General features: G+C 37.2%; 1 protein-coding gene across 4 annotated transcripts in view; it reads right to left on the bottom strand.

Moving 5' to 3' along the window:
- Positions 1-125: 125 nt before the first annotated feature.
- LOC135688772 (uncharacterized) overlaps positions 126-13,651 on the bottom strand; it is a 28,377-nt gene continuing 14,851 nt past the window's right edge. For 3 of the 4 annotated variants that reach the window (XM_065205764.2, XM_065205765.2, XM_089110054.1), the window contains 11 exons: positions 12,359-12,970; positions 11,204-11,575; positions 10,471-10,714; positions 9,786-9,925; positions 9,014-9,143; positions 7,913-8,150; positions 6,663-7,007; positions 5,446-5,625; positions 4,982-5,051; positions 2,914-3,041; positions 126-859 (listed from right to left, as the gene is read on the bottom strand). In XM_065205764.2, the coding sequence (XP_065061836.2) occupies positions 484-859; positions 2,914-3,041; positions 4,982-5,051; positions 5,446-5,625; positions 6,663-7,007; positions 7,913-8,150; positions 9,014-9,143; positions 9,786-9,925; positions 10,471-10,714; positions 11,204-11,575; positions 12,359-12,970 (2,835 nt within the window). In that variant the 3' untranslated portion in view covers positions 126-483. The remainder of the gene's footprint in view (positions 860-2,913; positions 3,042-4,981; positions 5,052-5,445; positions 5,626-6,662; positions 7,008-7,912; positions 8,151-9,013; positions 9,144-9,785; positions 9,926-10,470; positions 10,715-11,203; positions 11,576-12,358; positions 12,971-13,651) is intronic. The other variant, XM_065205767.2, reaches the window with a different exon arrangement.

The raw sequence follows: 13,651 nt of genomic DNA, 5'->3' as shown, positions 1-13,651 counted from the left end.
TCTTGAATTTGCAAAGACACCCTTTCCACTAGAGCCATGTGCTGTTCAGGATCATGTAGTTTTCTTAACACCTACCTCCCACAGACCCTACAATTCTTCCCCAAACAGTAGGAACTACTATCCCATGATTTTGACAATCTAATTAGGGTTGGGCACACGTTATGAAGGAATTGACTTTGTAAGGGGGATAGGGTTAGAACAGTTTTGATGACTTGGTTAAATAGCTTAATCCTAGAGATGTCAATTTTTGAACGTCAATATTGTGGTCTACCATATTTATGGCCAAGGACTGTAGCCCAAATGTGTGCTTTGAGTTTCAATGACTGTAACGTTTTCCATGAGTAAATGTGCTTGTAAGAAACTGTTTAGTTTTGATGTTGCTATTAGTTCTGCCGATTTTCCTGTGAATGCTGCATTTGGTAATTGAATAGGAATCAAATATTGATTTCTACAAACAGAAGGTCTGCTGCGCGATACATAAGTTTAATACTGTTGATACATCAATATATATAAGAAAACAGCGACAAGGCCGAAAATGATAGGCAATAAGACAAAATATTTTGATTTTAGCATGAATATCAACGCCTCGTATAAAACGACTACCATCTTGACTGGCCTACGCCGTACAGCGTAGCGCTCAAATTGCTCCTCCGCAGTAGCCGTTTCCACTTGATATGACCTTTCGTGTGTTTTATATATCATTGACAATGGGAGCAATCTCTTGACGAACCTCAATGCTGGCGAAGATTGCACAAGTTTAGCGCTGCTTCCTTGGAGCACGTCAAATGCCACATACGAGGAACGAACAGCTTTGAATATTTCCAAGTAAAGTTTAATGCTGATGTTCAGCTTGCGATAACTGCGAGGAAAGATCACATATCTTATTATTTCGTTAAAAGTAAGCTGAAAACTATTGACAATGAATCTTAGAAAAGTTAGAAAAGTAAAGGGTCATCTAGGCCTACGCAATCAAAGGTAAAGAAGTACAGGGCCATCAGGCTCAAGGCTTCATTTATTGTCAAAAGTACTTGGAACACCTAAGCAGTTCAAAATGGCTTTGAAAAAAGCAAACATTTTACGACATACTAAAAGCTTTTTCGTCTGAAACTCCTCAGAGCATAAAACGTCAGAATAGGTTCCGAAAAAACACGATGAAAAATATATACTCAGTTGTGGATCGAAATAGGCCAATCAGAAAAACGCAAGCACAAGACCGGTATAGTTGACCAATCAGTGCCGCGAGCCTAAAGAAAAATTACCAATGGAGTCCAAGAGAGAAAACGAACTCCTTTTGTCTACACAATGGCGGCTTTTTCGTTTTTATGTAGATTGACTCCAAAACTGCTAGATGGAAGGACGACTGGGCTCTGCCAATTATCCGAAACATGTCGTCATTATAGAGTTTTGCACAATCTGGGTTGTCTAAAAGATGTTGATAGATGGCAGAATCACTTGTTTTAACAGTGTTTCTAGAACTGCAAAATCGAGGAGGCTGTTCTCTTTGAGGGGCAGTTTTGTTTCGTATGTTGGAAGGAACATGCTGTTTTATCCTAAGCAGTTTCAGTGAATTTTTGAAGTCTTTTCAATTCACCCCAATATAAATAGATAAGTTGCCCTCTTTCTCTTAAATACAATGTCAGAATTTCGCCTTAGCCATCCTGGTTTAAACAATACCGGTCACGTTCAAATAGAAGCTTTCTATAGAGAATAACCTGAAATTGTTTGAAAGAGGATAGAGGAAACAGCTAACATGAATGACCTTAGGCAGGCATGAGCTTTATCACTTCTTCCACGAAAAACTTAAAAGTAAGTCTCAAAAGTAATAGCGCAATTTCATTTTAGTGGCCTCTGCAGCCGTTGCCCTTTTGTTTTGCTTCTTTATATTTAGCAATCCTTTGAGGCTGAATAAATCCCTTGATAGTTATTTCATGCCCGTATCGTGTTGGGAATTCCAATACGGCAGCAATCTCATACGTAGGCCTAAGTTGACGGGCAGCCGTGATGCGGAGTTCAAAACAATTATGAGACGCTGTGAGCAGAGAAATGTCCACTAACTAATATGCTACTGTTTTGACTTCAACTGATGCCGAACGCTATCATGGAAGCATAGAGTTGTGATGTAGTTATGGTCCAAACTAAAAACTCGGGACCATATGGACAAACTGCTTTTTAAATTATAATGGAAATATATTCAGAATTTTCATCCCTGTTTACATGTCTAGCCGTTTTGCGAGCAGAGTTCTTTTGTATGGAATGCAAGCAACGGAACTTGGTAAGTTTCTATTGATACTTTCGTTTTAACACTCATGTTTGTTATGTTATGTTTCATTTCGCAATGCGTCATATATGATTAGCAGCACTGGAGCAAAAATGCAAGAGGATCGCCTACGCGGGTTGCATTGTACCAAGCATTTCAAGTCATCCTGCACACAAGCAAGACAAACCTATCGTCTAAGAGAATCTGATGTCGTCTCAACTTCCTACAATTGTTGCAAAGTGCGTTTAATCTACGCCAATCGAACCAAAATTTATCAAGTGGTGTTTCCAGTTGAGGGAGGGGTATCTTAGGGGTATTTTTGGGGTTACTTTGCTGAATTTCTTCGAAAAGGTTCTTGCCAGAAGCCAATTTACAGTAAACATTACACAAAATTGGCAACTCAAACATTCTTTTGGGAGACACCATTCTTTAGGGTGTGTCATAAAATTTACACCCTCTCACTTCTTTACTCTCTCCCCGCGTAATTTGCTCAGGTTAGGCCGGTTGTTTTTATTCTAAGAATTTGTTATTAAAATAACTCGGGGGGGGGGGGGGGGTGGTGTAGAAGATATAAGTCATCATAAAGATTGTGCAAACTTGCTTTATAGTGGAAGCTATGGTCCTTGAGTAATAGATGGACTGGAAAAGATACTTACTTTGGGTCAACCCATGCAGTGACGATTTCATAATACCTCGGCATTTCGGTTCTGGAAATTACCACCTCATCCGCTTCGCCAAATTCTTCAACGTATTCCCCGACTGCGTATGCCGCAATATCTTTCAGCTAAAGTAAAGATTGTACAAATCAGTTTTATATAATTTCACAGGACCAATAATTCCTTATGCAGTCAAAAAATTTATATATTCAGTATATATATGATAATATAGAAAGGTTATCTTGAAGAATCGAACTTTGGTTAAGAACAAGCTTAACAAAGTGAATATCTATCTGATCTCTCTGTAGGCAGCTCAGAAATTCAAATGAAATAAGTCATCGTAATAATTCAAGATAAATTTGCCTGATGCTCCTCTACACAAAATGTTCTAGCTAAGGGGAACAAGCAGTGTAGATATGTAGCTATATACGTGTTCATAAAATATCTGGCAAATTCTTTAAAATTCAGCTACCCATTCTAGCCAAAAATGTTGGAGCATATAGGAAGCGGTCAAAATTTTCGCAACAACAGTGATATAATTAGAGGATAGCTTTAGACTTGGTCTATATGTATGCATGCTGTCAGGGGTAGGCCTTCTGACCATTAAGGACTGTAAATGTAAGCAAGGAAGACTGATACCATGATCTAAGGCAGTTAGAACTATATATAGGCCTATTTCTAACTTGCAATATAGTGTAATATGTAAGTTGTTTTGTATACTGTGTATTGTTTGCTTTGTCTAGCTCTTTGACACTGGATCTTGGAGAGGTGGAGTAGTTTCGTGCAGGATAACTAAACATTGATATAATTTCATTGGAGGGAAAATTTTCTCAGAAGAAGTACAGTTTTAACGAATTTCAAGCTTATTTTATGTCAAATTAACCTTAGCAAGATAAGAACATTTTTCTAAGGATAGTATCCCATTGAAGCAAGAAATATAATTTCAATAATGTCCGCTGCAATCTGTAATGTTTGTGTATTAAGAGGAAACATAGTTGTAGGAGTATGGTAACTTTTTCATGTTACCTTCTCTTCACTAGAATACTACTATAGAATACTACGTGGAAATTAGATAGCCAGCTTGGTAGAGTTACACAGTCTATATTTCATTAGTTGACTGCTTTTTATAACTAGTTGCTAAATGACTTCACAGGCTGTGATACTCATAAATGACTTCACAGGCTGTGATACTCATAAATGACTTCACAGGCTGTGATACTCATAAATGACTTCACAGGCTGTGATACTCATAAATGACTTCACAGGCTGTGATACTTATAAATGACTTCACAGGCTGTGATACTCATAAATGACTTCACAGGCTGTGATACTCATGATATGTTAACGGTAGTAAGTCATCAGATGAATGATTCATATACTTCTTGTGCAACGGTGTCAGCTGGCAAAATTGATTTCAAAATCGATAAATATAACTTTAAAAACATTTCAACAACTAAACTTGCAGTTCATGGGCTAAAAGGACTAGAAAATGTCAATCCATGTTTCTTCTGCAGCATGCTAAGTAAATTTTATTCTTCTGTAATTTCCTATGGCCTTTAAATTTTACTGTTCCCTAGTGAAGCCAATTACAACTGACTGTTTTGTTTTTTTCGGCCGATAAGCAGTTTCGGTATCTGAAAAATGTTTGGCCTTACACTTTTGGATCTATTCTCCATACGTTTTGTTCAAGAATCATGATACTATCTGGCTCTTAACAAGAAGGAATTTCTTAACTCAAAAAAGCTACTGCCAACCTGAACTAAAATCGAGAAATTAGATCTAAAGGTCATTGTAAACTTGATTTGTAGGCAACATGTATGCCGACACTGTTCCTTTGATAATCTTGCCAACTATGAACATCCATACTTTGAGAACATATGACCAACATGTCAGCAATTGTTCCCGTCATATCCCACTGGTCAACATTTGTAGCGAACAGTGTCGACATACAGACTGCCAAAATATGTTTACTCGTGTACAATGGCCTTAAGACTGTATCAGAGAAAATCTCTCAATATGAAATTCCGTTCGAACATGTCCGTTCTTGAAGAGCCTCGTATTGTTGTACCTGGATTGCAGTCAGTGAAAAATTTCCTCTTTTGGTAACAACGGCAATTACTCCAGGAAATGCAAAGATGCTGTAAAAAATAGATAAATATAATGATAAAAACATAGGGCATGCAATTAAGCTTAGTGTTTTCCGAATAATCACACTTAATTGCTCATGGATTTCTGAAACCCTAGCAATACAATCCTAGTCTTTGTCGAATTCCAAGTGCCTGGATACTATGTTAACCCACGCTGCCTCTAGGTTTGGGAGTTATGCATCAAGAAGGAAAGAATGCGAAAGGAAAATAAAATCTGATTAGGTTTCTTCCACATTAAACATTTTTTTCACATTATATTTGCTGCAAGCAACTGCTTCAAGTTCGGTTGGTCCTTAAGAAGATTATCATGAGAAATTACTTGTAGTCACTGCAAAAATTTGCTTTGCAACCTTGCCCTATATTTGCTATAAATAGATTTGCTTACCTTTCGTTCTCTTTGGCGCTTCTTACATGCGGTAGAAAATTCAAGTACTGCTCAATTGTCTCGTAACCATCACGACCGCCTCGATATCGCCACACCCTGTCCTCGTTGCCAAAGATCCAATGCATCAGTTCTTCTTGCAAATTTTGTGGGAGGTCGTTTATGGAAACAATTCTGAGTCTCCTACACAAAAAATCAAAAGAAACGTGTATGAGTCAAGTTTATTGTCAGAAACATTTCTGCCAGCTAGAAAGCTCCAATCAAAAGAATGAAAATTCTACCCCCTTCTTGAAAACGAAAATAAAAACGATTTGAATTGGACACCGTATCCAACGAAGGCTAGATGAAAATAAAGTCGTTTGTTTTTATATTGCAATATACATGAAATTATGTCTTCTGTAGCGTAAATTTTTCCAAAGCCCTGGCAAAACGAATAAAACATGTTTTATCCAACAATGTTGGACGACCTTTCATGCCGATGTTTTATTCCTTTGGTTAGGGCTTCATGTATACTGCAAAATAGATTTAAGTTAAATAATCATGTACACAATGCAATGAAACAAAGAAAATGAATAATGGATATATATTGAAGCGAAAGGTAGGTCAACATGGGACACAAAACACCAAATAATAAGTAATTTTAATTATAGGTTGAATAAGTAAAATTGACGTAAAATTCCTAATCTTGCAGTAGAGAGGTTATAACCGGTATAAATACGATAATCGTTCTAATAAATAACGCATACAGAAACATACTTTTAGTATGGCCAGGTTTAAGAATATTGGTGATAAAGTGAAAACTTTATCTAATGGCATGGTTAGATGTGGACGGCTGTACATAGGTATATCGTCACCTATACATCTTCAGTCAAACTGTGATTACATGGTCCTTCGCTAGCCGAATCAAACTTTTAATGAGTAAAGAACCTGTGAAAATTGTTTGAAAATCACAACGATGCCCTCCTCAAAAATAACCAACTTCACTCTTGCTAATAGAAACAATTTTTACAGGTAAATATTGCATACATCTGTATTTTGAGTTTTCTTTAATGATTGAAGATGGAATGGTTAAAGTCGAAAGGTTGAAGTCACAACTTCAAAAATTGATCTTAAAATATAATGTGGTTTGGGAATCCGTCTTTAAGTAGGTATTGATGTATGCATCACTTTTTTAATTCGGTTTTCATATACTTCTACTTATCTCAATAAAAAACCCTTACGCTTTCAAAACATTTGCCATCTCATGAACAGCAGTTTGAGAGCATTTCTCATCTGACTGATCCATTCTCTTTTCCTGAAACCGCTTGAGTTGAAAAAATTGCTTTCTTGTCGAATCGAACATCTCATCAAGATCAAGTTTTGAGATAAATTCTTCCAGTGACCTTCGAACTAATTTACGTATTCGAAGCAAAATTTCCTCCTTTGATAATGGCTCCTCTTTGCATTGCGTCTTGAATTTTTCCTTCCAAAAGTTGTAATTAAAAACATCTGATATTATGCTCTCCTGTTCACTTCCCGTTTCTATCAGTTCACTTACATACTCGGCAATTGAGCTCCCAAGGAATCTGGAGGATTAAAACATAAAGCATAATAACGGTGTAAAATGACAATATACCAATCGCAGAGCAAGATCTCAAAATAACAAGAGAAAAAGAAGACAACGTGTAAAAGTTAAGTATCCTCTTTATCTGAAATTCCTCACAGTATAGAATATCGGACAACCGCAAAATTTTGTATGTTTGCATCGAGAGAGGAAAAATTACGTGTTTGATTGGTTCCCTGTTTCGACCAATCAACAACCGTCGTCCTCCCATTTGGTTAGAAAGTCCATGAGAAAACTAACTCTCTAAACAAAATGATTCTTTGATCAATGTAGACAAATAAGCTTAAATGTGTTCGGTAGAAACTGTATTCCGATGAGCGTTGGACAAAACTATATTCTGGTGAGTGTCGAATTTATCTACATTCCTTCTTAGCGAATTTTCAGACAAATCCTGCATGTTGAGTTATCCACCAATCAATGCCAACGCAATTCATACAAATAATGCATAAAAAATTTAACATTCTTTACCATCCTGGTAAAGATGGATCCTGATGATAGCTTGATCGCCTTTAGGTATTTAATGCTTGAGATTGGGTAAAAAGACGGAGCCATATAAATTAATAATGAAATAAATTCAATGCCAAACACCTCTGAAAGAACGAAATGCAAAACAAAGACTTGAAGATAAACTAAAATTTGCATCCAAATGCTGGTTGAAGATAACTTTGGGTGCGTCTGGTTGGTTTCTTGTTGTGTCCTATCAGTGCCCGTTTCTCATCACAGGTTAAATAACAGAATAGAGCTATCGGCTCTCTAGAAAAGAGTCCAAGTTAGAAAATAAATCCCTTTTGTCTGCGTAGATCTGGATTTATTGATAAACGTGGCTTCCTTAACACCGAGATGAGCCGAACTTTGAAATAGCCATACCTGAGTTTTTTCAATATATCATCTTTGAGCATTGCCTGAATGACGTCATCGAATATCATTCCTCCAAGGTCTTTGGTGACATTGCGTGAGAATTGTCGTTGAAATTCTTTGGGCGATTTCAGTGATTTGAACCCCTTACCAATCATGATGTCTTTTCCACAGCGAACTGAATCCGGCCTAACGTCATAATAGGTTTTCCATTCAGGTGAAAAATCAAAATCACACGTCAGTATGGCACCTACAAGGTATAGTCAGAAATCAGTATTGCTATCAAACAGTTACTTACTGGATTTCGAAAAATGTCCATAAACGAGCACTTTCTGGATTGGCAAAGAGAGTGTGACTGAACGAGTGCGTTTATTAACGTGTACACGGATTATCTACATCTTGTGCACCAGAAATCACAAATTTTGCAGTATTTACAGGGCCAAACCGTTTTTATGAGCTAAAGCTCCATATCTATTGCTCGATCAGTTAAGACTAACCTGTTTAACTGACTAACAGGAAATCATTTAGCGCCCACCAACCTGCTTATTCGCGTGAAATCATTCAATACAATACTTTACACAGTCACACATAAATATGACTCATGATACAAATAGCTTTACATATAAACTACTTCAGCAAACTTGCAAATGGTACATGGCCATACATATTTGGCCAAACAAATCTGTCTTTTGGCAACGAGTATGAAGTGGGTTGTTTGACATATGCCTAACACTGTGATTTTTCATAGTGAAGCTGACACTACAGGTTGACTGGTTTTGTAAGAATGTCATTCTTGACCCGAAGTTTATTTCTCATACGTTTGAGTCTACCCTCAACGATAGTTTCTCCATTTTCAATCAGTCTTTTAGTTTCACTTGTCACGGGTTCTGTACTTTGGTCCTGTTTTAACAGGTCAACAAAAGTGGTATTGTCACTGTTTATAGCCAAAATCTTGTTGTCGAAGAGTAAAATGTGGGCTGGATAAGAAGACAAAAAATCAGCTTTGGATTGTCTTTTCCTATAATGTATTCTAATGTATTCTGCAGCAGATGACAAGACAAAAAATTCAAATCCGGAAAAAAGGATTGAAGATTGAAGTTTATTGGAGCTTACCAGTTAGGACGGTTGGAACAAATCTTCTAACCATCTCCCATGTGTGTCTATTTGGCATATGGTATGGAAGGATAATGGCAGGAACTAAGTCATTTTTGTCAAGTAGTTCTTCAAAAAACTCAATCCATATCTGTAACGGAATGATAGTTAGATGAAAATATAGGACAAATTATTTCAAGTTGCAGTCTCATGACTCGTTAACAATATCATAATAGAAATTTTATTGTCAGCCCTCTAGTGATGGTTGTAGCAATTTCACGCGGAGAGAGTATTGCGCGTGGCTACAAAATGGGCTTGAAGGTATTGTAACAAAAATCTAATCGTTCTGGTATAAGTTCTTTTCAAGATTGCATGAAAATATAAAACAGAATACAAAACTTTAACTTGTAAATGGCTTTGAAAAAAGCAAACATTTAGTAAACTAAAGCTTTTCGTCTGACACTCTTCAGAGTTTAAAACGTCAGAACATAGATCGAAAACTCTACGCTGGGAAATATATATACCCAGTTGTGGATCGAAATAGGCCAATCAGAAAACACGGGCACATGACTGTATAGGTTGACCAATCAGTGCCGCTTGCCTATTAACTACAAACTTTAACTGTTTAAGGAAGATGAAAATGGAATATGACGTTTGATAAAGACGAGGTATAACGTTCAATAACTCCTGACGAATTGTCAAAATGAAGAAACAAACTTCTTAAGCCTACAAAAATACGAACTTTTCGTTTGATAGAGATAGAATTGGATAGATTGTTTTGCAGATTTATTACCTGTGCAGTATCATAAGGATGTCCATTGCTATAAGCACGATAGATAAAGGCACCTTGATCCATGAAAAGCATCTCTGCATTCTCAATCTCCTCCCCAGCTTCATCGTATATACTGGCAAATGCACTGTCACATCGCATGCCTGTTGGGCAGGAAGACACGTCACAAAAATAGCTGAAGAAAAGGTATCTCTGCTACAGCTACACAAATATAACTGGAAACACGCCTAAAAGCCAAAGGATCATAGCACCCACTTTTATAACCTGAAGATACATTTGACTTCTATCGAGTCTTTAATGCATTAAAACAAGGAAACAACACTAATAAATACGTTGGGTACAGGAGACGTAGGTCCACTATATTGAATAATTTGTTTCAAATTGCCAGTCGTGACAAAGAATTATATGTGTAAGAAGGAAGAACCGCAGGATAGGCTGTCCGCCGGATTCTGTGAATCTTGCAATGAGTGTTGTTACGAAAGATATACAGTCCACTCGCTCGTTTCATTTACTCTGATGAAGCCCTGTATGCCGGGGCGAAATACTAGTATATATTCCTTAAATTTTAATTTATTTCGAATATTTTATCTCGTGACATTGGATTCTCGTCGTCGTATTGCTTTGTTCCTGTATATCTTTCTCAAAGTATTATATGTATATTTTACGAAGGCAATAAACCCTGCCTCACCTATTTCCAATGGTCTTTCACAATGATCTCCGTTTGGCGCGTAACATCCAATTATGTTCGCCCCACAGCATCGTGCGCAATCAAAGAACTTAATATTTAGCTTTATCATGAATTCTGTCCGCTTCAGCTTTGCTGATGACTTAGCCTCCATATCACTTTCTATTCTCTCCTCGTCTGCTAATAACTGTAGCTTCCTGTCGTGAATACGAGGTTGTTGGTTGCGGCTCAGTTGTTTATCAATGACCTGTGTAGAAATGAAACATCACCTTGTAAGAACATGATATAAAGACCTTCAATGGCTGAAATGGCTTCAAAATGCAAGAGTTAGGACGTTGCTAGTTAAGGAAAAACACCTCAAAAAAGCCGAAGAGTGTCTGAGATGTTTGCCAGAAGCCAATCCAACATCACAAAAGAGTCTTTCTTGGGCCTGTAACGCAATTAAGGCACTTTTGTATAAACATTTGTTAGGATTGTTAGGCCACCTAAATTTGGAAGTGAGTATGACAGGAATACATTAACCTGTCAATCGACAATTTCCAATTAATAATAAAGTCATGTCTTGACCAGTCAAATTTCTGCTGCTTTTCATGTGACCGAGCAAACAATTACTTCGATGAAATCATCTAATAATCTAAGCTGCGACTGCCTTTACACGGGCTATCAAAAAATCTGCCGTTCAGCATGTCTGCCTTCTGCCATTAAAAGTAAGAAAAAGTGAATCAATATTTGATACCTTGACAGCTATTGCTCTTCTACCTTTCAGATCTGTCATTGTGAGGTCGTCAGAAAAGATCTCATTTATTTTGACGTCTTTGCCCTCAATTTTCACATAGGGCACACCAAGCTGTTTGAACAAATCTACATATTCTGTAAACGATGCTAACAGCGTCTGTCTCAGATTTTCTTCAACATTCAGACTTCCATCTGTCACTACATTCACTTTGATTTCGTCACACCAAATCCTCTCGCTGTATCCAACGGTGACAAGTCGCTCATGAACTCGTACGTTCTCTGGGAGGTTTCGCAAATAACGTTCCAAAGATTCATTTCTTCTACTAAGGATGTCGAGAAATCCTGGTCCTGTTGAATCAGTCATCTTTGCAATCTGAGGGAGAAAACCATAAATTCTACAACAACGCAAAGCAACACCTTAGATATGGAAGTTAGCTTGTCGAATTCAAAGCTATTCCTCATAAAATATGAAGCAACACCGCAAATCCAGGGAGTCCAGATAACTGCTCACCCATTCTCTGGTTAACTCTCTTAAAATCTCATAAACAAAAAAATGGCAGAGTTTGGGCGTGGCTTTGAGATTTACTTTCATTGGCTCTCAACACAATGGCTGTTAGTGCGACCAGAATGTTTACTGGACTCTGCACGAATCATTTACCTTTAACCACCTTTAAAACTTTGAATAGAAAACAAGCACGTAGCAAAAATCTCCGAATATGAAGTACACCCGTCAGAGATGTTTACCCTTCCTTTACTTTACAGAAAGCCAATTCTTGAAAATACGAGTTTGGTTGTGTATTGAAAAATGTCAAAAGTGACAAAGATTTAAAAGAATTTTCTTCCATGACAATCAACAGCTGGGCACAAGAAAGTAGGCCGCTTTTTGAATAGTAACATTTTGGTGACAATACTTTTGCTACAAACATTTTATCGTTGGTGTGTTAGTGACAAGAAATGAATTATCAATTAAAAAAAACCCACAGTTAAGACTCGTGACAAGCTTGGCTAAAACCTGAGTGAACAAGAGAACCAGAAAACCGTTGGAAAGCTGCGATGTCAGAAAGTGATTATTTTTGGCACATCAGGCAACACTTTTCAAAATCTGATGAAACTGCAGCCCGATAAAAACTCAAAAATTATAAAACTCACGACTTACCTTTCCCTCTGCCATACTTGCATCTTTATCGCACTCGAAATTTACCCGGTCTTCCGGCATTTCTTGCAACAAAGCGTTCTCCCTGCTTTCTTCATCGCTGGCATCCGGGCGTTGTGATAGGCAATTATAGCCCTCTACTTCGGAATTTCGCTCTTCAAATGACTTCAATTCTGAACAATTCAACTCAACCTCCTCTGAAAGATAATACTTTACAATGCTGACTACCATTCTTTTTAATGCATGATAACGAGGCAGCTGCATATGCTCGATTCTCCGACCCATCGACTGCAACAACTTCATCAAATCGGCATCTGCTCGAATGTCGCAAGGAATCTTGGAATCGACGTCTATATTGATACTGTCATGTTTCTTGATTTCTTTTACGAGCTCGTCTTGAAATAATGCCTTGAACAAAGTTAAATTTGACACTCTCATAAGTAACTCTTTTTGAGCATTCTGGTTAAATGCTCTACTTGATATTGAGGCTTTCAAACTTTCAATAAGAGGCAAAGTCAGTTGAGAAACAGAAAGCTCCTTCCCATTACCATTTTTTTCTCCGTCGCTAATTTCAACCATCAGGCCTTTCTCGACTTGGATTATGCTAGTTATAATCTGAAGTAAAAAAAGCTTTGTAAAAGACGTGAAATCAGCATAACGTGCAGTGGCATGTAATAGCTTCACAAGTGTCTAATCAAGACGCAAAAAGCAATGTATTTGGGTACACATTTGATGTATCAAAAAATTCTGAGCTGTCATGGGCGTACGGGGTGAGTGCAGGAAGGGGGGCTGAAATTTTTTTGCCCGGAAAATAATAACACCAAAAATTTACTCTAACAAATGTGAGCTTCTAATATTAGTCAAGAAATAATTGAAATGCAACGTCACTAAAATAATGTTAACTAATGACCATTTTTAAAACTTCACACATTTTCATTAAAAATTTTTCATCTCAGAGAATCTGAAACATGTTCCAAATGTAGTTTTTCTTAAACTTTTTGTTTTTGGAGAAGGCTCCTGCCCGAATTTTGCCCGAAAAATCAGCTGCCCGAATCTAGGGAGGCTGAAGCTTGCCACCCCCCGTCCCGTACGCCTATGCGGGCTGTACAATATAATAGAATATAACAAGGAATTTTAGTACAATTGTGCTAGAGAAAAAAAGCGAATTTATTAACGACCTTTAGAGCATAGCCCGTTATCAAATGAAGATAGAAAAGCATTAATAGAACTAAAAAACACGCATGGAAAGTTGTCTCGATAAATAGAAGAGATTTGGTAATTCGGTATTATTGTTTT

This window comes from Rhopilema esculentum, chromosome 9, assembly GCF_057945365.1.
Source record: "Rhopilema esculentum isolate cy_ngs chromosome 9, ASM5794536v1, whole genome shotgun sequence".
NCBI classification, from domain to species: Eukaryota; Metazoa; Cnidaria; class Scyphozoa; order Rhizostomeae; family Rhizostomatidae; genus Rhopilema; species Rhopilema esculentum.
The sequence above is the reverse complement of the archived record's forward strand: the minus strand, read 5'-3'. Positions and strand labels throughout refer to the sequence as shown.